Below are 25,138 nucleotides of genomic sequence, written 5' to 3'. Positions count from 1 at the left end.
TTAATGCCTCCAGATCAAGGACTCGTGTTTGAATAGGTTTTAATAACACATGTACGGCAGTGCATCACAGATTTCATTAGCATACACTTTAGGTGAATCCATAGAGGAATTAAGCAGTATGGCACTGTGTCTCCATGGAGAGAGTACCACTGAACTCGGGAGTCTGGAGCCGCTGGAAGAAAATCATTAGTAGCCATCACTGTCCATCAGCCTTGTGCTAACATCCACCCACAATCTAGAGCTGGAGGTACTGTATGAGAGGGACAGGGTCTCATTAAACACTGCTGCACCACTGGGACTGTGATTGAGAGAGAGAGAGAGAGAGAGAGAGAGAGAGAGAGAGAGAGAGAGAGAGAGAGAGAGAGAGAGAGAGAGAACAGGTTTTCAGGCTTCTTCTCTAATGATCATGTGGGAAGGGAAAAAGCTGCTTTCATTTCTTTATGTCCAATTTTGCTTTTGTAATGCAGTGCTTGTAAATCTGCTGACTATACTATGCAAATATGTTAGGGCTTTACAATTTTCAGCTTTTCCATGTTTGTGCATAAATAAGTGAAAGTTGTATAAAGTTATTCATGCATAATTATACATCTGACTGATTAAAACAAAATGTGACAGACTCAGTGAAGTTGCTGTTAACAAGTTACAATATGCATGGATTTGCTAACATTGGCTATTGAATTCAGTGTAGTGCTAATCAACCATTTTTAATATAGGCTTATGTTAATTCATAAATGTTGTTAATTCACGTTCTTGAGACGTGATCTGGAAACACTTCATCATTTCAGAAGGTGCACATCAGTTTTCCTCCCTGTGTGAAGTATTTCCATTGAATTTTGGTAAAGGAAAATAATAGTCCATCTTTATTTTAGTCTTTATTTTTGTTCCAATATTTGCTATTTATTGTGCATGGATGTATTTATTGGTATCAAATGTTTTTTTCTACCTGGTATCACATTATAAATGTACCTTGGTGCACTTTTTAGTGAGACACAAAATACGTACCAACAAGAACATATCACTGCAGTTTCTGAAAGGAATGAACACTAGAGGCACCTTTTATTCCTTTTCACACAGATTTACAGAGATGCTATTAATAAAGCTTAAATTTTCACACAATTACTTGAAGAATATCATGTTATCACTTCAAAACAATATTAATAAGCTGGGAGATTTATAAACTGATGCTTTTGATGCTTTGTAGCTCCAGTCAGTGGAAACTGTGGCGAAACGTGCAATAACACACATAAAAACAGTGTTGCACAAAACATGCACAGAGGTACATATTTTTATGAGACCAGGTTCTTTTTCACATTTCTAGGGTTCTAATTTAGTGTGTGCTGAGAGATGTAAACAAAAAGCCACAAAACAATGTAATGTATTCACTAGGATGAGCGCAGTCTCATGTAAACGAGTATGAATAGTATGCCAAGGTTGATTAGGACACATAATAAAACAGCTAGATTTTCAGATTTATTATAATTTTCTTTTTTTTTTCCCCTATTATCCATTCGATGAAAGTATAATTTTGGCCTTAGCTAGTGGAAAACCATTAAAGATAATTTCACAAGACATGAAGGTAACATGCCTGCTGAAAGCTCTCATGTCAACATGCCTTCATATCTAAAAATTCCACTCACTAAACATTGGCAAGTCTATAAAAAGAACTGTTCTTGGTGATGGGTGCAGTTTTTTTTTTTCTACAGCAGTGCTTTGATGAAGACCACTGCATGCTGAAAAGTTACAGTGTAAATTAAATAAAGCACATCCTGTGCTTTACTCTTCAAAATGATTAATTGCTTTGGCCCTTGCACTACAAATAATAAGAGCAGCATATTTTACAACTACTTTTCTCTTTTCCCTCTGCACTTGTACTTGAACATGGAAATGTAGTTATGTATTATATAATAATCTTATTGTTGTCTCAGTATGCCATTTTATATAGAAATTCTGCATTACTATTTACATAGCATAAGCTGCACATAGACAGACTTGTTTATAATTTAAAAGTTATTTCTAAAGTTTGGAAAAGGTGTCACTTAATTCACCCCATCATCAAAACCTCAATTCTGGCAACCCTGGTAGAATCTGTCTAATCCTCCCACAAATTCTCAATTTTATAATTCTTTTATGGTGCTTTTTTGACTTTGGAGCATGACAGTTCCAGTACCCATTTTCTTTTAAAGTACAAAGAAAAGTGGTCAGGAAATTCTCCCAAAATTCACCTTTTGTGTTTCACAGAATAAAGAAAGCAATACGAGTTTGGAATGAAAAGAAGGACATAGTCGGTTGATGTCAGAGACCAGGAAGCACAAAAACCTGTGCGGCAAAAGCCGACATTGGCCTAAAGTCGTTGAGAACTGCACTGGCAGGGATGCCGAAAGTATAGCATCTCGTTGCCTTAAGGAACCATGGTTACATATGTAATCTTTTCAGGAAGTTGAGCTGCGTCACAATGCTTTGGGAACGAGATCCCCACACCCACAGTTTCCATAACTCCGGAGGGGGGTACAAAATGGTGCCCCCCTGCGTGTGAGAGGAGAGAGCCGTCAGAGCGGGGCTACTAACAGTAAGTTTGAGATATACACTTTCCTCGCAGAATTCCGAGAAACAGAGCGATCGGGGGAAATTGTATAGCCTCGGCCATATCTGTACCATAGCATCCAGTCACAGGGGAGCTGGAGGGGCTAGAAAGAACCAGAGGGGACACTGCGCTTTCACCTGAGCGGTGAAGAGGTCCATCTCTGCCGAATAGAATACTCTCCATATTTGTTTCTCCGCCTCGGGGTGAAGCATCCATTCCCCGGGCCACTGTCTAGACTGTGTCACGTACAGCAGGCCAAAAGGTATCACATTGGACGCAGCTGCCATCAGACCCAGCAGTCTCTGAAACTGCTTGACACTGAGTGACCGGATTTCTCGTACTCTTTTTACTGACGCCAGGATCGACTCCAGTATGACCTGCTATAGAGTACCCATAGCCCAAAGCGTCAGTATGCATTGCCTTACTCCTCATACTGGGACAATTAAGAGTGCAGACGCACGCAAAGTGGACAGCTCTCTCAAGAGAGGCAAGCCACACAGAGTGCTCGTGTGTCTCTGGCAGTGGGTCACGTTTGCACAGAGATCGCACAGCGCTTGAAAAGTGACTTGCCTTCACCCTTTTCGCCTTTGTTTGTCATATCAAAATGAAATTGTATGGGACAGACAACAATAAATAAGACTCACCGGACATGAAATTGTAACAGACACACACGGAGAGCGCCAGCTTTGCCGCACATGCTTTTGTGCTTCCTAGTGTCTGTCGCTACCCGCCTTTGACGTCGCACCCTTCCATGTACAGCAGATTCAGAGCATGGACATGCTGGAGGCGTTCCCAAAGCATTATGACCCAGTGTCTTGTTCCCGGAAAGGAACTACTGAAGAAAAATCTTTAAAAGAGAGAGCTTTTATTATCAGTTGAAAGTGAATATATCAGTGCTGGTTTTAAGAGCAAAGAAGAGTTTGACTTTTAAATGTTTAATTTCACACACACACACACACACACACACACACACACACACACACACACACACACATAAAATAGCCACCAAATGTCCAATCATCTGAGATGCAAAAGTGAAATATACACAAAAACACCAGTATTAACTGCAGACTTTGTTATAATACTAGGTAGATGTGCAACAAATGTGCTTTTATATCGGTTTTGCATTTGTTAACATTATTGGGTAAGTTTAGATTTGCTGGATAGCATATTAGTCCCTGGATATTTAAATTAAGAACTGTTGTAATGCATACCTGAAGCAATGTAATAAAACACAGCAATATGTACCTATATCAATGTAATAAAAATCAGGGTTCATGTATTGGACCTGTGTTTTAGCTCCACTCAGTGGATATTTCTCAGCCAAATGTGCAGTAAGGTACATAAAAAGTACACAAAAGGTACGTATTTTTATGAGACCAGTTAGAAAAAAAAGAAAAGTCAATTGTGCTAAAAAAATATTTTCTATATAATTGATTAAATGTTTTATTATTTAAGTACTTATTGCCTGTTGATCTCTGTGACTAGACTAAATTCATTGAACGTCAATGTAACGTAATAACTGGTTTTAAAGCTTGTTTATATGGATGAATGAGGCTGAATGGCTTTCATCATGTCACTTTGTTGTCTAGAGTCTCCGTGCTGGATAACGGCAGTCTCCGGATATCTAACATCACCAAACTAGACGCGGGTCTTTACACTTGTGTGGCGAGAAACCAGTTTGGAGTGGCAAGCAGTGCAGGCACACTAGTGGTGAAAGGTACGCCGGGGCATTGTATATAAAACATATTTCACTGAATATCTATATCGTCAAATACCTATATTTAAAATGTCTGGGGTCTGTAAAATTTTTTGACAAATTTCTACTTTTCTTCAGGAGAAGATGCATTCAATTAATCAAAAGTGACAGTAAAGACATTTGTAATGTTCCAAGAAATTGGTTTTCTTTTTAATTTAATTCTGTATTACAATTTCTACAAAAATATTAAGCAGCAACTGATAAAAATAAGAAATGTTGAGGGGCAATCAGCATATTATAATGATTTCTCCACTGATGTCATGATGCTTTTACATTTTAATATATATTCAAATAGGAAAGTTGGTAAACGTAAATGTTTCTGTTTTTACTGTATTCTTTTACTGTAACTTTTGAATGTTAGTTTACTGTAAAAAAACAAAAAAACAATACTGTGTTGCATAACATTATTTTGTATGACAAAAGAACTATTTCCTATCGATCTACAGTCTTTGCCAGTGTAAGAGTAGAGTAAAGCACAAGCTCTTTATCTCCACACTCTCTAGATGAACTGTGCTTGTGGTTAATGGGGAATTGATTTATTTGGCGAGCATTAGAGATGCATGATATGTGTGGGAATAACCGTGCTGTGTTTCATTAGGGATTAAATCCATCTAAAACAGCTTTTTTTGCAACTCTGTGAATTTGACAAGAGAGCTTGAACAATACCAGCGCTCTATTAGAACGACGGTTTGGTGGTCCTTCTTGTTTTTGAAATCGGTTTCTATAGAAACTCCCTGGTTTCTTCTCTCATTCTCATTTTCACATGAAAGCCTGGATTGAATACATGTTCATTTGACATGTTAATTTGCAAACAGTTTATTTAAAATTGCTCTAGCAAAATTCATGTGTTTGCTGTATTAAAGAGACATCTCTGCAAGAGGTGCGTGATGAAGCATGAATAATTCAGCACAGGGGAATCCAGAGATTACTAATCAGTAATGATTCAGCCCGCAAATTATAGCTGAACTGTCTGTTTTATTAATATGCACTGTTGCGTGTTTTTGTCATCTTGACCTTTTTCTTTTACATATCCTAAATGAACTCCATGTGAGGAATATCAAACAGATGTAATGCTATAGAAAATGTAACAAATTTTGATTGGATATCCAAAAATGGTGAAAAAATGGTTTGACAATTACTTGAAATTTTATACACAGATAGACAGATATAGACAGACAGACAGAGGCCTTTTGTTTTAATGGAGTTTAAACACCTAATCAGACAAGTTTTAAGATTTAACATTAACAACATGCATTCAATTGATGTATGTATTGACATTTTGAAAGGTTGGAAATATTGGCGTCTTTTGGCAGAATTGAGAATTGTTGACTTTCAGATGAAAATGTAACAGCATAGTGACATCTAGTGGTGGCAGAATTGTGTTGGTCATTGCACTCCTCAGCGCAAATGTAATAAAATTATAATAATAATACATTTATTTATTATTTATTTAAAAGTACATTCTCAGAGTTTCACAACAAAAGCAAGTAGACAAATCTAAAACAACAACGATTAAAAATGCTGAATTATTAAATACCAAAATAGAAACAGATAATCAGTTAAAACCCAATTCTGAAATTTGTATATATTTATTTAAAAATACCTATAAAATGTGCTTCTCTAAAGTCAACCAAAGAATTCTGAGCACAGGATAAAAAACACTCAGAGGATAAGTTGCAAGATGCGCATAAGAGTGTGAAGTTCAGCCCAACACTTTGTAACCAGATAATAATCCAAAGCCTAATACGTTATCATAAGTATTTTGAAATATACTGACAGGGAGCCAATGCAAGGGGCATCAAAATAGGGGGTCATATGGTCACTAACTGCCACAGATTCTAGCTGCCGAGTATTGCAGCTAATGCAGTTTTTTAGGGGCATTGCAGTAGTCAATATATGAGAGAAAAAGGGAGTTAATCAGCTTTTCAGGAGCATAATGGATAGCACGGGCCGTAAACAAGCAATATTTCTAAGACGAAAGAATGTGGAACAGTGTGTTGCACAAAAGACTCAAATTACAGATTGGCATGAAGATTTGTTTTTTTTTAGTTTACTTTGTAACACCAAGGCAACACCATAAACTGACAAAGCTGCAGAGCCAGCATTACAAAGCTGAACTAAATCTAAGACATTCAGTTCGAAAAATGTGAAACGTCTTCATATTGACCCGAGCCAGTATTTTTAAAGATTCTAAGAACCCTCTCAGAGAGCTCACAAATTAGCTTCAAAATTCTAACTAGGAGTCTTAGCTTAAAAGTGATTTAGAACCAATCTGAGAGCAACTCTGTGCGAGGAAAAGAAAACTTTTATCTTAGTGAGTTGGTGGGGCTGACCCCTTTGCTAGACACAGACTTTTGAAGACTCAAGATTGTGATTGGTTGGTTGTCTAAGAAGGAAATAAAAGAGCGCTTTTATGAGTATCTATTATAAGCCTTCACTTTGAAATTACAGGCATAATTTTTCCTGTTTTACCATACTCCCTCTCTCTCTCTCTCGCTCTCTCTCTGAATGTGCTGTAATTGTTTGTATGATCACTTGTAGAAGGTTGAGACAGACCTTAATCATCACTGCTGCATAGCTGCATTTTTTCAGTTGCCAAATATGTTAATCTAGTTAATGTAGTAATTACTTCTATTTCTGGCACTATGGCATTTCTGCGTGGTGTCGGAGATGTTAGCTTGTCTCTATAATAAGATCGGTCACAAACATGATCTTTGTGTTTTAAGGGTCGAGATGCTTTGGGAATTAGGATCTTTTCTTTAATTTGAAAAGGAATTAGCCACATTTCTTAGAATTTGGTTACTAGGAGCATTTTTCACGAATACAGGCCCTGCTACAAAGTTTCAAAAATATAAATATAAGCTGCTGATCGTCTTGTTATTTCAGAGCCGACTATCATCACTTCTAAAGCCACCCAGCTGGATGTTACAGTGGGAGAGAGTGTGGTTATTCCATGCCAGGTGTCTCGTGACCCTTCCCTGGATGTGAGATTCACCTGGTTTTTCAATGAACAGCTGATCAATTTTGGAAGCCATGGAGGATATTTTGAAAAAGTTGGTGGGGTACGTATCATTATTTTAGCATTGCTTTCTGATATTCATGTTTGTTGACAATTTTAATCAACAATAAGACTATGAAATGGCTTTCACGAATCTGCAAATATTATTTTATGCTTTGCTCGTAGACATCTGCTGGTGACATCATGATTCGTAACATTCAGCTAAGGCACGCAGGAAGGTACACATGTGCCGTACAGACTAAAGTGGACAGTGCGTCTATAGCGACAGACGTTGTGGTACGAGGTAAATGTTTTTCCAAACACGATTTCAAAGATAAAAACCACTAAAGTTTTTACTGAAACACCCATTAGGTTAAAACCCAGTGTATATATACACATATACATGAGTGTAAGTGCTACACTTGTTTCCCCGTAGGCCCCCCTGACCCACCACTGGATATTAAAGTTGACGAAGTGACAGAGACAACATCTTTTGTGTCGTGGAGTCCAGGCCCTGATAACCACAGTCCTGTCTTTGCTTACAACATTCAGATACGAAGCCCTTTCTCTCTTGGATGGCAGGCCGCCAAAACAGGTGTGCAGGAATTAACAGTTTGGATTAAAATGCAGAGTTTATCATAACGGTCCTTGAGTGTTACTTAGTCGCCACTGAAAGTAGTTTGATTAGTTTGGCTCAAGGCCTATAAATAATTTTCAGTGTTTTAGCATTTTATGGTAGCAGGTTTTGATAAACATCTTTATCCTTTGTTCAGACCTCTAATCTCAAGAGCCTGAACACCCACTGTTAGTTTACTGTACAAGCTACAGTAGTCAAATCAAATGTTTTAGCAGTCACCTTTGTTTTCTGGCAACTGTCAGGGTGTGTTTGTAGAGAAAGAGCACTAGATGAGAATATAACGCAAGTCTTTTAGTCTTCCAAATATGAAATAAACAATATCGTTGCAAGCAAGCAAAACTAAAACCACACATATTAACGGCCGCGATCAGACAAACTGAACTGAAACACACAGGGAATAAATACACAAAGTAATTGACTAAATTAACAAGACACACCTGACGACAATGATACAATTAACTGAACCGAAAAGGAGGGCATACAGAGCACATGGAACATGAAAACACAAAACAAAGAGTCCAAAGACGTGACAGCAACAGTGCATACACACATTTTATACATACACTAATTTATTTGGTAACCTTGAGATGAGTGTTAATCACAGCATTATTCACACACCGTATTGTAGAATCATTGTTTTACCTAAATTTGTTTATATTTTTGGACTGTTAATTGCAAAATAATAAAAATTGAGTTTGTTTATATTAAATGCATTTAGCTGAACCTTATGACCCATTTAAGTAGGAATTGAATACATCTTTGTCATTTCATAATGGTGTCTTTAAATTACTGTTGTAAATTAAGTTGTAAAAGGGTGAATTTAAAATATATTAATATTTGTACTTTTCATATGCTTTTTTATATTAGTTACATCAAAATAAGTGTCATTTTAAGCCCAGGAAACAATTAAAACAATGGTTACAATTCATGAAAGTGCTCTATTTAAGTACACTTAAGTAGTATTTTATTTTTATTAATGATGATTAAGCACAGTTCTTTTTAACAAGAGTACAAGCAGGTATAAGCAAAAACAGCTAGCTACCTTTAATGCCAAACACATCCTGTCCATGTGTCTGTTTCTTGGCTATAAGAATCTACATATTGGACAAGACCTCGTGTCTCTACTCTTTATTACGTTTTCCAAGTGATTATTTTGTTTCAGGTTTCTGGAAATATATCTTCGATATATTGAAATATCTCTTCTTTTCTCAGTGCCAGAGTCTCTGGGAGGGAAGCAGCTGACAGCCCGTGTGGTGGAGTTGAGTCCATGGGTTGAATATGAGTTCAGAGTTTTGGCCACCAACTCCATAGGCACTGGGGAACCCAGCAAACCCTCACAAAAAATCAGGACCAAGGACACATGTATGTATATAGTTTTCTGTTTACTTTCATCACCCCACCCGTCAGAATAGTCCATCTGCCATCAGTGGTTCAACCGTAACATTATGGAGCGACGAGAATACTTTTTGTATGGAAATAAAACAAAAAACAGGCTAAACGGACAATGATGTAGAAGCAGGCGTTGATCTTCTCCTGCCGAAGAATATATAATACAAACTATAAGGATAACTATAAAGATTAGTTCTAAAAATCTAGCTTTTAATATTTCCACACCGCAACGATAATGATAAAGGCACAGAGAAACAATGTAGTTGGAATAATTTTCAGAACACTGCTGATAAATGATATAAACATTGACAGTCAATCAGAATCTGTCCTGTCCTCGTGAGCTGGAGAATTTAAAGTGGCAGATGTGTGTGCGCTGAGAATAAACAGACAATATCGCTCACCGGTGTGGACGCTAATGTCATTATCTTTATAGTTATCTTTATCGTTATTGTGCTTGGTGTGAACAGGCCTTCACAAGATGTTTTTTATGGTACAATAATTATGGTACTTATATATCAAACAATCAAGGCAATTTTGGTTTCTCAATTAATGACCACTTCTATTCTATGCAATTTATTGTACTTATAATACTTTTTCATCTAAATCACATTCAATAGCTGTATACCACTGCAAAGGTATTTCCAACTTTTTTTTCTAGATGAAAAAAAAAAACTTTTCCATGAGTAAGTATATCTGGAGGTTTTGAGAAGGCCAGCAGGGGTTGCAAAAATAAAACAAGGCACTTCTCCAAGATTTGATAAGACTGACATAAAGTTCTCTTCAACTATACTATATATTAAACCTTTAGCCAGGAAGCTCTCTCTGTGGCATTAGATGGAGGAGAAAACAGATGGAGGAGAAAAATGCCCTGTCTGCACTTCTTGCTTTCCTCATCTTACAAAACTTAAAAAGTCTTCTTGTTTAAATGCTGCAGTGCCAAGGACGACTCCAGCCAGAGTCAGTGGAGGAGGTGGCAGTCGCTCAGAGCTTGTCATCACTTGGGAGGTAACAAAGCAAGCTCTCACTTGCATATTTAAGTGCACACAGATGTCACTGATGGACCATCCACTGTCCTGAATCTAAAGCAGGCTGTCAGATTTAAACAGCTGTTGTTTAAAAGAGGCAGGTACTCTTCAGTGAGGCAGACAAAATGTTTAAGGATTTTAGCAATTACGTTTCAGAATTTGAAAAGCGAAAAATATGTTCAAGAGCCGTGAAAAGGATTTTCCATAGTCTGCTTTTACTGAGACAAAGCCTTTTGTATAACATTGCTCTGATATAATGATACGTCTTTCTTTTGCTTATTCTCTCATTTGTGTTGTGTTTGTGTTTGTGGGTACTTGTGCGGCTTTCCAGCCGGTCCCAGAAGAGTTGCAGTCTGGTCCAGGGTTTGGCTACGTGGTTGCTTTTCGCCCTCTTGGTGGTCAAAGCTGGATGCAGGCGGCCGTGACGTCTCCTGACGCGTCACGATATATCTTCAAAAATGAGAGCATCCCTCCATTCTCTCCATTTCATGTGAAAGTAGGAGTTTACAACAACAAAGGAGAAGGTCCTTTTGGACCTGTGACCACTATATACTCAGCAGAAGAGGGTAAACCTAATTTCCCAACCTTAATTTAATATGCAAAGACAACTGTAAACCGTTCGCTAGTTCATTCCATCTGAAAGTATAAACACTATCACTGGAAATGTCATCACGGAAATGTTACTCTTGGTTTAAGTGACCCAGTATAGGAATCTGTGAGAGACAGACTGTCTTTACAATGGCATGCATTGTACAAAGGTCCTAAATTACAAGTCATTTTCACAAACTGTTTTATAAAGTTTTTTTGTCTATTAAAATTCTTTAGGAAAGATGAATTAACTGGTACAGTATGTATCAGACTCCACGGATCACATCACACCTTTGATATTATTTTCATCTAAATCACTAGATGGCACAAAAACATGACATAGCACTTTCCAAAACATTTGCTTTTCAAGATGCACATTGATACAAGATGCAATTATACATTTAAGATGCAGTGAATAGCACATTTTTTCTTGAGGTGGGCCTTTACACTGATTGTACCCTATATGAAATGATTAGAACATTATGTGGTGTAGTGTTTGATTAGGGTGATCTAATGAAAGTGCTAAACATTTGCCAGCGCAGCAGTGCTCTAATAATGAGCCTAAAAATGGCAAGATATTACAATAACGATCATTCTGACCATAGAGCCGAGTCGTGCCCCCAGTCGCGTCCGTGCCAAGAGCCTGTCAGCCTCAGAAGTAGAGATCAGCTGGAAGCCTTTACCATGGAGCACCAGTAGGACACGCATAATGGGCTATGAGGTAAGGACAATATAACTGAAGCAACTATGCATGTATATTGCCTGTGCTGTTATAACAATTCTCATAATTCTCACATGCATTAGCAACCAATGCTATAAAAATGAATATATTGTGGAAAAATGTCAGATATTTTGTTCTGTTCAGAAACAAAACATCAGTAAGCAGGACTGACTTCAATATGTCACATGACAGCACCACAGCTCCAATACGTTTTCAACAATGATTGACACTTTGTGATGCTGATTATGACTGCTAGTTGACTGTGAATTTCAGCTGAGGTACTGGAGTACAAAGGACAGGCCGGACACAGCCAGTGTGATGAGGACTGTGGGAAACAGGACATCTGCTGTCATTCGTGGACTGGACCCCAGCAGTACATACTACATTAAACTCAAAGCCTATAACAGTGCTGGTGTTGGACCCGATAGCACTGTGGTGAATGTCACCACAAAGAGACCACGTAAGTGTGACATGGACCCTGGCTATTGTGTTATTGTCTGTAAACATCACCCTATGTTTACCTTTTCATCATTACAAGGAAAAAAAAAATAATGTTTTTTCCAGAGATTTTCAGTACTTCCACTAGGACCAAATGTCCATTTGTCCAAAACTTTCACACTTTATGTTCATATAAACATTGTCAAAATTAAGTTTCATATTATTCATATACAGACGTTGATCAATGCACACACATTATATGGAGTTCATCAAAGCTTATGAGGTAAACATATTTGCAATTTTTTGTTTCTTGCACAAGAACCAGTGAGCTTTGTTCTCATTTGCAAGAACCAATGAACTTCCATTTGACATATTTAAGGAGATCAGCGGATCATCCATTTAGCTGTTATATTATGTAAATAATACATATATAATTAAAGATCATTTCTATGTGACTACATAGTAAAAAAAAAAGATTTCGCTTAAATGTTTCTTAAAATTCTGTAAATGCATTAATTCTTAGAAAAAAACTGAAGTAAAATGTACAAATTTAAATTTCAGGTTCTCCTTTTATAATGATATATGGCACTTGACGCTGATTGCTAGAATAAGTCTGAAAAAAACCCAAAGAAAATTGCAGGTGTGTCAGGTGCAGTACAGCTGCTCTGAAGTATTAAGTTCAGCTCTTTGACTGTATTTTTTCAGCACCGAGTCAATCTCCAGTGAAAGTTACGTGGAATACTACAGACTCTAAACTCATCCTCAAGTGGGATCACGTCAAGTCTCTGGAGAATGAGTCTGAAGTTATGGGCTATAAGGTATGAACATATAAAACTATCTGTTTATACCACAACATGGTTCAAAGCTTGCATCGGATCATATTACAGTTCAATATATATTGGATAACGCACAACATGAATTCAGCGTCCATCATCTGTTGCATACAAATTGAATTTTAGGTAACATTCTTTTTAGGTGTCCTTTTAACACGTTACTGTGTTTGTACATGTACTTACTATAACAACGGATTACACATAATTGCATGCAAGTAATCCTTGACCAAACCTTAATCCTAACCCTAAACCATACATGCAGTTAATTAATATTAGCACTTAAATGTATGAATAAACTGCAACAAGGACACTTTAAAACAAAGTGTAATTGAGTTTTACAGCAGCTGTGTTGTTTTGAAGGTCATGTACAAGCAAAGCAGACAGAGCCGGCCCAGCGTGGTGGAGACTAACAGCACATCTCTTGAGCTCTCCCTGCCTGTGGACGAAGATTACATCATCCAGATCAAACCAGTCAGCGAAGGTGGAGAAGGGAGCAGCAGCAAACAGATTACCATCCCCAGGATAGCAGGTCTGCTTATAGCCCTACGGCGATTATGACTATTATCCCTCAGCATGCTGAACTCATGGTTGATGTTTTTAGGCATGTCAATAATGCAACTTTTGGCAATTATCTGAATCACATATAGCAAGTTCAAATCTCTTAGGCTTAAATGAAATATGAACACCTATCACTGTAAACTATAAGCATCTTGTTGTTTGTTGACTATCTCAAATAGTTTTTTTTTATATATATATTTTGCAGTTGCACATGCGATTGGATTTTCCCCAGAGAGGAAAGCACTTCCAGTCCTCATAACACTATCACTCTACTGTACGGTCAGGACTTTCTTATGACAGACGAACTGAACAATACAAACATCTACAAGTGGATCCACTTGTCTTTTTCCAGTATGTTTTACAAACGGGACTCTTCAGAGGGAAAGTTTTCCTCTCACTTTTTAAAAGAGGATGTTTGCTAATCTGGTTTTGCTCACTGACACCAAAGTTGTCGAGACAGTGGAGTAGAAGCTATCGCGTTTTTGGGGATAAACGTATCAACGGACTTCACCCAAGTGGTTTCCAACTAGGAACTGGATATTAAAGGGCATAAAATGACATAAAGTGTGCTCTTAAGGACATACAAGAACGTCATTTTGGATCAGACAAATCCATATCCATCCATTACACTGTTGGCAGTGGAGAGCCACACAAAATGCCTTTTCCGCAAGAAGCTTGGGAATACTTAATGAACTCCTTTGAAGAGAATTCCTACTGCCATACCTCACAGACACTTTCATTGTAAGACCATCAACCATTTAATCAGCTGTCCTCAAATCAGGCAGAGTTTACAGTCCCCCGGTGTTGACATGCCCCCCCCTGTCTGTTTGAAAGACGAAGCTAATGCTGCTGGCCTTATACTTATACAGTAAAAGAGCTCTCTGGCTGTCTCGAGCTGGTTGTTCCTTCAGTCATGCACTGAGATCTTTGTTTTGCTAGTGTGTGTGCCTCTTTAATGAGAAACAGTATGTAAAAATATCCTCAGGACCAGAACAGCCTTAAATAGTTGTCTTGATTTCCTTTCTGGTTTAGTTTGTTCATTTACAATTCCATTATTTGATGATGTACAACAGATATTTTGATTGTAAAAGACCAGCGTTTCATTTTCCGTTACGGTGCTTTCTATAGGTGATGGCTGTGATCATTAAATACATTGGACATTATGCTTATGTTCCATTTTCAAGCTGTTTAGCATGAACTGGCTCTGTAGTGGCTTGAAATACAGTATTTGAATGGACTGTCTGCTTTTAATAAATGAAGGAACACAAGTAATGTTCTTAAGATATTTGTTGAGTTGGTCATTGTCATTTCTACTGATACAGAATGCAAATTTTATATCTTAAGGGATGCAAATTCATGAGGGGAGCAAAAGGTGAGAAGGTCAGATGACCTCCTGATGACTTTTTTAAAGATGAGCTTTATGTGTCTTATTTAATTATTAAAATACTCTACAAAAAAGGCAGCATCTAGCTAAAATGCCTTATGAAGTGTAAAAGCAAGTCAGCATGAAATAAATTAATCTGTCTATTTTCTAAAAGCATGTCGGTTATTTTTGGAATAGTGCATCTTATCCTAACACGTAAACACTTTAAGACCAGTGTTATGGACGTTCTTACCAACCTTTTCTATACAAAGACTTCTCAGTCATCACTTGCCCTTTCATCAACACTTTCTGAAAACATGTTTGCTGTAGGTGTCATGAAAAGTCTGAAACAATTATCGGTCAGGGTGCACCTTTACCCTGTATTTTATACTATTCCTTTAAGAACCAATTATTAAATTGCTGTCAACAGCAAGATAGGATAATGTCAGAAAAGATTACTAGCTCTTAAGTCGTGCTCGTGTGCTTCCAACTAAAATGGTAGGTGACCTTTAGTTGAATGTTATTTCATTATATAAGTTTAAAAGGTTTAATTAATAGCAAAATAAAGTGCCTTACCGTAGAAAACGTAACTTCTTGCTCGAGTCTTTTCTTGTTTTACATCATTCTGCGCGCGCACATGGTCTCTCGAGCGCGTGAATCAGAAGCGGGAAAAACAGCGAACGCCGCGAGCAAAAGCAGAAACTCTGCCAGCATTTTGAGTTGATCAAACAATTGGCCTACAATTATTCTTCCCATCAGAAAAGCTGTCAAAAGTTTCTAATACAGCGTCGAATTCCGGAAATAAAAAAAACGTGACATTGACTCCAGTCGAGGACTTGAAGTGTGTTTCCAGTAGACCACAAGAGGGCAGTGCGACAGAACTAATGCAACATTTCTTAAATAAAATGGAAAAGAATTGCACCTAAATTGCACGTTTTTGGATAATACACAATTTGCAGTAATAAAATGGTTAACTTAGATGCAACAAATCGCAAGCTTGACCACGTGGATGGATCTTGTTTATTTCGAACACTGTACAGCAAACACACAAAACCAAGCAGTAGAAAGTAGAGGATAGCATTGTAAACATAATTGTCTGCAGGTGGAATCTCGGGAACTGATGCTAAACGTACTTTTCTAAGCTTAACTTTTTTTCCTCAAAGTTCAAATCTTAAATGCAACATGTACAGCGTAAACAAGGACACCGCCTTGTAAAGAGACAAAACTCTGACATAGGCTTAGCAAATGGGCTGGCGAAAGAATGCTGCGGTTGATTAGGAATCTATCGATCAACCTTTACATGGCACTTCTTTTCTTTTTGTTCAAGAACAGCTCCCGTGTTCTTAAAAATCGGTAACTGTACAATTTGGAAGTGTGACGTATACAAATTTCTCTTCTGATACCTGCAGGTTGTGTGTTATTTTCACATAGTGCACAGTCCTGAACAAATGCATTAGTTACACCACAACAAGCCTTTACTGTGTTAGCAAAGGTTATTAAGAGCTATCCTGACCTTCTTTCATCCTAATATAAAGTTTTTAATTTGGCAATACACACAATTCGAAGCTCATTCACCCATTCAATACTAGAACACATATATGTCCTGTCTCATCCAGGATCTCTACTGCTTTCACAGAGGAACATTTGTAAAGAGAATCATGGCTCAAGGGTCACGCTTCACTGAAAACCACAGGCTCATGACATTTACACATAAAAAGGTTTCATATCTAACAAATCAGAACCATTTTAAGTGGGTTAAAAAAATCATTATTGGCACAGCATTGTGTGGGAAGGAACATCGTAAAAAGAAATAAATCACAGAAGTCTCAAACATATAGAGCTGTAGGGAATTGGTTAAATATCGGCTTGTTGGGAAAAAATATAAATTGTTTTCTGCAATGCTAATAAATTGAACTTTATTCAAATGCTTAAGGTCTAAATGCACATGCACATAACACATTGATTACTTATGTAAGCATGTACTGAACTCAAATTAGGTTTAGTTTCTTTGGACTTTTTCACAGTTTAACAATATGTGTAGATGAAATAGAGCATTCAACAAGCAAATGTCATACTTTTTGTATCGTGCATATCAAAGCAATTTATATTTGGGGATATTTTGAATCTAGAAACTAAAGCTTGATTACTACTGGTACCTTAAAAGGTTTGGACTGTAAATTGGCGCTTTTAATTTTTCTCTGTTCGTGATATCTACTAAGTATATGTAAGGGTCTTCTGAAATAAAACAAACAAAAAAATTCTAGACATCTTAAAAAAAAAAAATGTATCATGTAAATCAAACTTCTTTGACAATGTGCAAGTCCACTATCTCCATATTATGTCTAATATGGAAAGAAATACTTTCCAGAGGAACATCAAAGGGTTTGGCAATCATACATTAATACAGTCTGTCTCGTTTTCCTTTCCGGTTTGCAAGGACACTGAACCAGAGGTTTTAGTTAGTTGGTTGTATATGAAAAACGTTTTTAAACCCTGCTTTGCCACATGCAGATGAGGTTCAGAATTTAACAGCAACATAACATTTGTTGATCAGAGAAGCACGACATACTGTATGTACGCTAGCTAGGCTTTTCCCTACACTTCGGTATTTGCAAAAAGATCTTCTGTGTTATATCTCAATGAACCCTAGAAAAAACTACTCAATAGACACTACTGTCACTCCACTAAGCTAAATCTTCAGCAATGTTCATCAAAAAGCCCCATGCCTCATGCTTGATGTTAGCATCGGGCTGTCGATAGTACGCTTGGTTAGTTTTCACATTCGTGAAGAAAAAGCAAGAGACTACAATGGCGGCTAAATCGTCTGATCGATGTGATTGATGCTGAGTCTGTCCTTCCCCAGCGGTCCTCGGTCAAGGAGACTGTATGCCTCCTGAACCAGTATGTCCATGTTACCACAGCGAATGTAGACACAAAATAGAAATTACATGAGAAGGAATAGGTTCCGACATCTGGGAGGCAGCATGTGTTTGTGTGCATGTGAAAATGTTAGTGTCGTGTATGTAAGTGGAAGCTAGAAGCTTAGAATAAGAGGTCTGTAGATGTTGGCGACCCACTGGCAGTCATTGAGGAACAGTTGCTTCCCGTTGAAGTCCTGAGAACTGAGGAGATCAGGACTAATGGAGAGAAACAAATAAACAAATCATGTTACACAACCGTTTATTAGAAGATCCACTTCGTTGCCAATGAGTGATTGCTGTTGTGAGATGGAGCACAATTAGGCTTGGCAGGGATTTTTGATAACTGCACAGTTTGCAGTAAAATGAAAGAGTGTGTTTGTCAGGTCCGTCCACCTAGAGTTAACACACGGCGCTGACTGAACTGGTTTTGACATGTCATTACACCCTTGTCAAACTGCTATATACCAGCAGGCTCAATATGACAGATAAACACTGAAGTGAAACCATAATATGCATTTTCGAAATGGATGGATTAATTGTGCATGCAAGGGCTAGCGGTGACAAATACCTTCGATTCCTCATGTGGATCTTGAGTGGAAGATTCTGTTTCCCTGACAACTACAGCCTTGGTTACCAACATGTCAGGGTGCTGTTGCTTGGCTTCTTTTATTGCCATGGCAAGCGCCTGTGAAAAAGTCATTTATTTCTAAAGTTAAATTAGAGAAACATGCAGCTAATGAATTAGTAATATGCTTTCTGACTAATTAATTTGCACTTGCACTAAAGGCAGCTTGAAACAGAAATTGTTTTTCTTTCCAATATTTTTAAATGGCTTCTATAGCAAGAAAAATGTATGATAATGTTGTTTTTGTCCATCAAGAACCAGTTGAATCATTGTTTGCCAATTGCTGTAATCCCAGTGACAAATTATTACTCACACCATCATCAGAGATTTTCAAGAGATTTTGTTTGCGAGGGGAGTTGAAGTTAATATTTTGGGGGGTATTTTTAATTAAAGCAATGATGTTTAATGATAAATCATTTAAAGGAAAAAAATATTCCATGAAAAATAACAACTGAAAAAACGAAATGACTTTAAAAATGAACGTTCGGTCATCTGTTCCTTAGCCTCATGTTTTTCCGACCCCTTAAGACCTTTGTTCAGCAAAACACATTCTTAATAAAATATTAAAATATGAAGTTCAATAAAAAAAAGATTTTATTTTAAGAACCAGTCCTCACTATTTACTAATTGCTTATTACTTTGCATATACCACATATATGCTGTTTCTTAGTATAAAACACTTCTTGATGCCTTAAAGTCTTTGCACACATGTTAAAAATGAATACAACCTTATATTGTGTTAATCATGTTTATACACTGCTTTTGATACTTTAGTCCGTCAAAAAAACATTCAAATGGGGTTCAATTTTCAGTTTTTCACATCCATCTACAAACAAACTCAAAATCCAGAATAGCATGTGACAAGTTAATCCACTTCATATCATAGCTCAAAGCTTTTGGTCATTTTAATATGTGGCACCAGTATGGCTAGCAAAGCAAAATCGCTAAAATAAAGTTTGAATCACCTGGGATAATCCCGTAGCTCCTTGATAAAGAGTTCAAGGCTCTTTCCTCTCAATACTATCTCAGGATTAGATGGACCGAGTATTTTTAATACGCATCGGTTTCTGTTTAAAACCACGTACTAAAATGTTGTACTCAGTGTGCTCAGTGTATCTGCTTTATTATTAAGTCATGACTGATAACAAATATTTTTAAACTGTTTTAAAACAAAGCTGAGCTGTCTCATACCCTCTCACAAGCGCTTGTCAATCTGAGTGTCTGTTGCTGCAGTCTCCACTATTTTGTTGTTGTTGTCCATCCGTTTAGTTTAGATTGCTACTGTGAAACAACAGACTGGGACACTGTTGCCACCATGTGGAAAAACTGAATTCTGCAAAACAACTTAAGTGGGCATGTGCGTCCTGAGCATACAAAGTATGCATGGTTATAAAAATCATGTGGTGCGTGTGCAGTACATGCATGTTGTCCCTTGTGTATGTGTAAAAAGTGAATTAAACTTTGAGTTTAAACATTCACTATGCAAAAAGCATCATCAAAGAAATCCATGTGACTCCAGATTAGATGAAGTAATATGAATTGCTTTTGTGCAAAATACCTTATCAAAAGATAATCTCATTACATGGTTGTTCATGCAAGAGCAAACTGTCTCGCAACGCTCCAGGAAGCACTGCACTGTTAACAACAGATTATGAGGCTATTACTCTGCTAGGCTTTCAATGGACGGACAGAAATATCTCAGGTTTTATTTAAAAAATCTTCACTTGTGTTCCAGTTATGAATTGATATCTTAAGGGTTTGTGATTATCTAAATGTGAGTAGCCTAAATGACGTCAAGATATTCATTTATAGGAAACTAACCCTTCTAAAGCTGACATAAATCATATATCTCATTAACAATGCTAAGCCTTATTTTGTTCTGCACCTACCTGATCTTGATCAACATCATCATCACCAGTAATGATAATCCTTTTTTCAATTCTTGTCTCTGAGTAGCCTCCCTTCACCGTCTACAAAACAGAAACACACATATGTACAGTTTCAGTCTTCCAAGAAAACCTTTTGTAAAAAAAATATTTACCAGAAATATTTTTTTCAATACCTTAGTAACATGAGTTGTAGTAGCTGATGTTACATTCTCAGTCACCATTAAAGGGGAACCATCTCTGGCTAATGATCCCAGGTTTACCTGTTCAAGAATGTAATGAATAAACTACAAGACAGTAGGAGGTTTGGAAGCTCAAGTTCACCAGATGAAAATACCGTAACACTTAGACCATTGATAGTCCTTTTTAGACTTACCTTTTTAGACTACTTACAATAAGTAACTTTGCAACTAAAGTGTAACCGAAAATACTTACAGGAGAGATTCTCTCTGTCATAGAATATGCAGCCTCTCGCATACTGCCGATGCCATGGTCCTAAGACAGCAAACAGAGAAGTTACAAGATCCACCATAGTGCATGTAAGTAACAAAAGGATGTAATTACTCTCACTTATATAACTGATGATAATTGACACAATTACAGTCTTAAGAGCATGTTCCTCTAACCTATTGTACAGTGACATATCACCAGTAAAGTACATAAGATGAGCTACAAGGTCTTTACCGGGTCTGCAATCTCCATTATGGTCGTGGTGACCTCTGAGCCGTTGGGTTGTGTCTCGATCTTGACCTCAGTCTTCCTCAGAGCTTGGGAGGCAATGATTTCACTGCTCTCTCTGCTGAGAGGATGGATTGGGGGTGACTCGGAGCTCTCCCGTCTCATCGACTGAGTATTAGCTTGCTCTGTAGAGTCTTTCCTCAGGGCTTGGGCAGCTTTTACTGACCGAGGAGCTTTCTTAGGTACAAAAGGCTTGGGAAAGAAATGAAACAGATTAAGTTGAAACCTGGGAATGATCATGAGATTTACCAAACACAGTGCCAATCAAACGAACTTGGCAGCATACGGTGAGTCATGGTTCAAAAGAAAAGAATAAGAAGCAATGAAAAACATAACAAAATTCTGAAATCAAAAGAAACCAAACCTGAACTGACTGACTGAACTATGGAGGGCAGCATCAAATGGAATGGAATTAGCATCAATCATGAACTCAAATTCCAATGTAATTTCATGCTTTGCTCTGATGCCCTGTAGAATGTGAGAAAAAATGGGATGTGACTGCATCCATCAGCACATTTATACATTTACTCTGACCAGTGATTGAGTGAGCCAGTCACTTTGCTGAAAGAGATAGGACACTCGTCTACCTCTGGTTTACGTTCCTCCGGTGGCCTCTGTTCTACAACAGGCTTTGGTTTCTCTACGGGCCTTGGTACTTCTACAGGTCTCTCCTCTGGAAGGTAGATAGGATCTGCTCCCAATATAAAGGCTGGATGGGTGGGACGGTCAGAGAGGCCAAACTCAGGTGAGAAGTCTTTCTCCCCCAGCTCAGTCATGCCTCTAGAAAATTCCTCAATACCCGTTTGGAAGTCCATGAGCACAGTGAAGTCCACCTCAGCCTCCAAGCTGGACGTTGAGCTAACAGTGATACTTGAGCATTTGCGCTCAATGCCCAGGTGAGTCTCCTTCAGGTATAGCGTGTCTGGGTCGGGATCATCTTCTGACACCGATCCTAAACGTCTCTCCCAGGGCTCTCTCTGAAGAAGCAGAAAAATAGGTCTTGGTGCAAGGAACCAGCTATGCTACATAAGCAAATGTTGACTGACAAACAGGTAAAACAAGGCAGTGTAATGGATGTTACATCTTCTTCACAAGACAAGAATGAGACAACATTGTGGTGACTGATGGTTAAAGAATCTAGTAGGGATGCAGGGGTTAGTTCAACTGAAAAGACTAACTAAAATGTCAGAAGTGTTACATGTCTCTGAGGAAAATCTGCTTCAATAATATACCAATAAACTTTCACCCAAGGGTAGAGTACTGCAAGTTTGTGTGTTTAGTTCATATATTAATCCTCCACAACAATTTCAGTGTTTATAGCCATTATTTAGCCAACTTCATGTTAAATTCATACTAAGTGTGGCAACTTCCTAAACTGTGCCAAAGAATCAATGCATGTGGTGGATGCATTCAATGACATTTCTGTGTAGGATTGTTGTGTAGGATGGTTTGGATCATGCAATTACTTCATGCTGTGATGATGGGAGCAGAAGACAGAAGGCAAATATAAGTGCTTATGTGTACAAAAATATGAAAGTCAAAGCTTTTGGTTAGCAAGGAGGTAGCAGTAGCTAAGATGAGTGGAAAAATGAGGCACCTGGGCTTCCTCCTGAGGCTCCGCATGAATTGCTGGAGTGGAAAGGGGCTCCTGGAATATGAGATGAAATAATAGGAAGAGCAATGCAAAGTTAGTGCACTGAAATTTGAGATAACAGGGAAGGAGCCCAGACTAGGCTCTAAACCAACAACCAGACATTTATATAACTGACTGAATACACTGACTGACACAGATACAAATGTAGACAAAAAGTCTTCAACAGTGTGAACTAGAGCGTACAGCATATTGCACCACAACAATTGAAAGTTAAAATATATTATGGCAGCTGGGTGCAATTTTGCACTAAGTGCCACTAAAGAGCCTTTAATCAATCAGAGCATTATATCTATATTAGACATCATTTTTGCGTGGTTATTCCTCAGGCTCTTAAAGTCCAACTTTCTTTTTTTGTTGTTGTTGTTGTTTTATTAATTTCTTTTGGTTTCAAAGTTTAGTGATATACAGTACTATCTGTGTTGACAACAGCTGGTGTCTCCTGAAATTGCAGCTCAGTGGGCTTTTGCATAAAAAAGTGAAAGCCCTCAAGGTTTCCCTGCGCTTTGTTGTGTAATCAATTTTTACCAATTTTTTTTTTCTCCAGCCAAGTCAAAGAGCAAATTCTAAACCCTGAATAATGAAGCTGGGTATATTATATTCTAAATGACAGCTAAAACCGTTCCTTGTTAAATCAACTTTCAGAGCCCTTCTTATGAACAATACCATGGCCATTTTTGAAAGTCTTGCAGAAGCCCTTTTGTTTGCAAAAATGGCATTTTAGCATAACAATATGGTGCACAGGCCTTTGATTCCTTGCAACAACCATTCCCTACATGCCTGGTAAGAGGGAACAAGAGAAAGAATGTTGGAAGGAAAGACCGCGCATCAGGTGGAAAGTTAGTGGAACGGAAGCCTGAAGCTTAAGCAATGGAAATTATGTGGAAGATCCTAAGTGTTTCTCAAATGCGCAAGCAGATGTTGAGCTGTGCAGAGGAAGGAGAGGAAAAGGAAGTGGCAAGTCCTTATCCAATAAGACAGCAGGTATAGTACGTCATACTTCTATCAGCCAATCCTACGATTATACTAAAAACTGACTCTTCTACTTAACTCTCCTCAGAAACAGGTTGCTTATGTTTACTGGCATGTGCATTATGCAAAACTATAGATATGGATATGCCGTTTCATGCGATGCTTTAGTTCCTGTGAGTGACAAGCAGATTATCAAGCAGTTGTTACCACTGGTTTCCTCTTGGAAGATTCCATTGTGGAGCTCTTGTGAAGACTGTTGCCAGAATCGCTTTTGGTGATAGGTTTGGTACGTGTATCTCTTGCCCTCTGAGATTTTACAGGTGGGTATAAAGGGGGAATCTGGTCAAACGCTGGAAATGTTGAATTGGTGGGAAAGTCAAACATAAACAATGGATCTTCAAAAAGAAACTGATCTTGTTCGAAACTAAGTCTGTGGTCTGCATTGTTCTTGAGATCCCTTAATTGAGGCCTGTCTTGGAGAGACTGACAGCTATATTCTCTGACTTCCCTATTGTGACAATTACCCTCCCAGTCTTGCTTGGCAAAAGTTCCAGTGTTTTCTAAAGCTGCAGAATTTCTGGGCTGAAAAAAGCTGTCCAGGGCATTCTCAAAGCCTACTCGCTCCTCCTTAGACTTGGTCCCTTCACTTTCATCAAATGATCCTGAAATGCTTTTCTCACTCGGTTGTCCTTGCAGCTTGGCTCCTTTATTGCCTTTCAACTTCTTTGACCTCTCAGGCTTTAGTGGAACAATTCGTTTCACCTCAGATTGTGATGTGTCACTTGCAGTAGAATCATGTCTCTGGATTGTTGAGCCTTTACCCCTTGTATCCGGTTTAGATGTTTGCTTCTGTAAAGTTGCTCTGGTGTTTTCTGATTCTGTTTCACAGGATTGCCTCTCCCACCGGCTTTCATTATATCGATCTCTCATATATTTGTCCATGGCTGCATTGGGAGAAGCCTCTCCGAAGCTTCTCTCTACATACCTTGCCAAGTTGTTGTCTTCTCTACTGGTTACCCCCATATACTTTTTATCACCCCAGAGTCTCTCTGTTGCATATTCATCGCATCCGTTTGTATGAATGACATTCTCTGACAAACATCTGTCCTGAGGGTGCCCATTATCATAGGCTTTCTCCTCCAAAGAACTGGCGCCCTGGAAATGGTTGTACCTTAAAGCAGGGCTTTTAGCACGATTTCTCAGGGGCTTCTCTGGTGATAGGATGGTTTCTGTTGTGGTCCTTTTTGCTACACTTTGTTTTTCTCTTATGTCACTGTGTGTGGTGAAGATTTTCCCTCTCATTTTGTCTTCTGTCTCTCTGTTGAATCCAGTGGCTAATGAAGCTACTCTAGGACTCCTGCTCTTTTCATCTTTTTTACTGAGGGGCAGGTCTCTTTGACAACCATCTTGCTTCTCAATCAATAGGGAATCCTCTGAGGCCTATATATCAATAGA

General features: G+C 38.0%; 2 protein-coding genes across 12 annotated transcripts in view; one reads left to right on the top strand and one right to left on the bottom strand.

The window, feature by feature from the left end:
• Nucleotides 1-14,812, top strand: part of cntn3a.1 (contactin 3a, tandem duplicate 1) — a 55,396-nt gene extending 40,584 nt beyond the window's left edge. Inside the window, exons 12-23 of the mRNA XM_043224063.1 lie at nt 4,174-4,301; nt 7,227-7,402; nt 7,525-7,642; nt 7,775-7,933; nt 9,188-9,337; nt 10,299-10,369; nt 10,721-10,955; nt 11,583-11,698; nt 11,972-12,158; nt 12,842-12,954; nt 13,330-13,498; nt 13,733-14,812. Of these exons, the coding sequence (XP_043079998.1) occupies nt 4,174-4,301; nt 7,227-7,402; nt 7,525-7,642; nt 7,775-7,933; nt 9,188-9,337; nt 10,299-10,369; nt 10,721-10,955; nt 11,583-11,698; nt 11,972-12,158; nt 12,842-12,954; nt 13,330-13,498; nt 13,733-13,824 (1,714 nt within the window). The 3' untranslated portion in view covers nt 13,825-14,812. The remainder of the gene's footprint in view (nt 1-4,173; nt 4,302-7,226; nt 7,403-7,524; nt 7,643-7,774; nt 7,934-9,187; nt 9,338-10,298; nt 10,370-10,720; nt 10,956-11,582; nt 11,699-11,971; nt 12,159-12,841; nt 12,955-13,329; nt 13,499-13,732) is intronic.
• Nucleotides 14,813-15,896: 1,084 nt separating this feature from the next.
• The window catches only part of si:dkey-178k16.1 (band 4.1-like protein 1), a 52,945-nt gene continuing 43,703 nt past the window's right edge, over nt 15,897-25,138 (bottom strand). For 7 of the 11 annotated variants that reach the window (XM_043225061.1, XM_043225058.1, XM_043225060.1 and 4 more), the window contains 8 exons: nt 23,891-25,123; nt 21,648-22,037; nt 21,007-21,252; nt 20,758-20,817; nt 20,499-20,585; nt 20,326-20,406; nt 18,380-18,496; nt 15,897-18,027 (listed from right to left, as the gene is read on the bottom strand). In XM_043225061.1, coding sequence (XP_043080996.1) covers nt 18,022-18,027; nt 18,380-18,496; nt 20,326-20,406; nt 20,499-20,585; nt 20,758-20,817; nt 21,007-21,252; nt 21,648-22,037; nt 23,891-25,123 — 2,220 coding nt within the window. In that variant the 3' untranslated portion in view covers nt 15,897-18,021. Of the gene's footprint in view, nt 18,028-18,379; nt 18,497-20,325; nt 20,407-20,498; nt 20,586-20,757; nt 20,818-21,006; nt 21,253-21,647; nt 22,038-22,657; nt 22,709-23,890; nt 25,124-25,138 lie in introns of all 11 variants that reach the window. The other 4 variants (XM_043225067.1, XM_043225068.1, XM_043225066.1 and 1 more) reach the window with 3 other exon arrangements.

The sequence above is a fragment of the Puntigrus tetrazona genome, chromosome 23 (genome assembly GCF_018831695.1).
Source record: "Puntigrus tetrazona isolate hp1 chromosome 23, ASM1883169v1, whole genome shotgun sequence".
Classification (NCBI taxonomy): Eukaryota; Metazoa; Chordata; class Actinopteri; order Cypriniformes; family Cyprinidae; genus Puntigrus; species Puntigrus tetrazona.
This window is presented reverse-complemented; position numbering and strand designations above follow the sequence as displayed.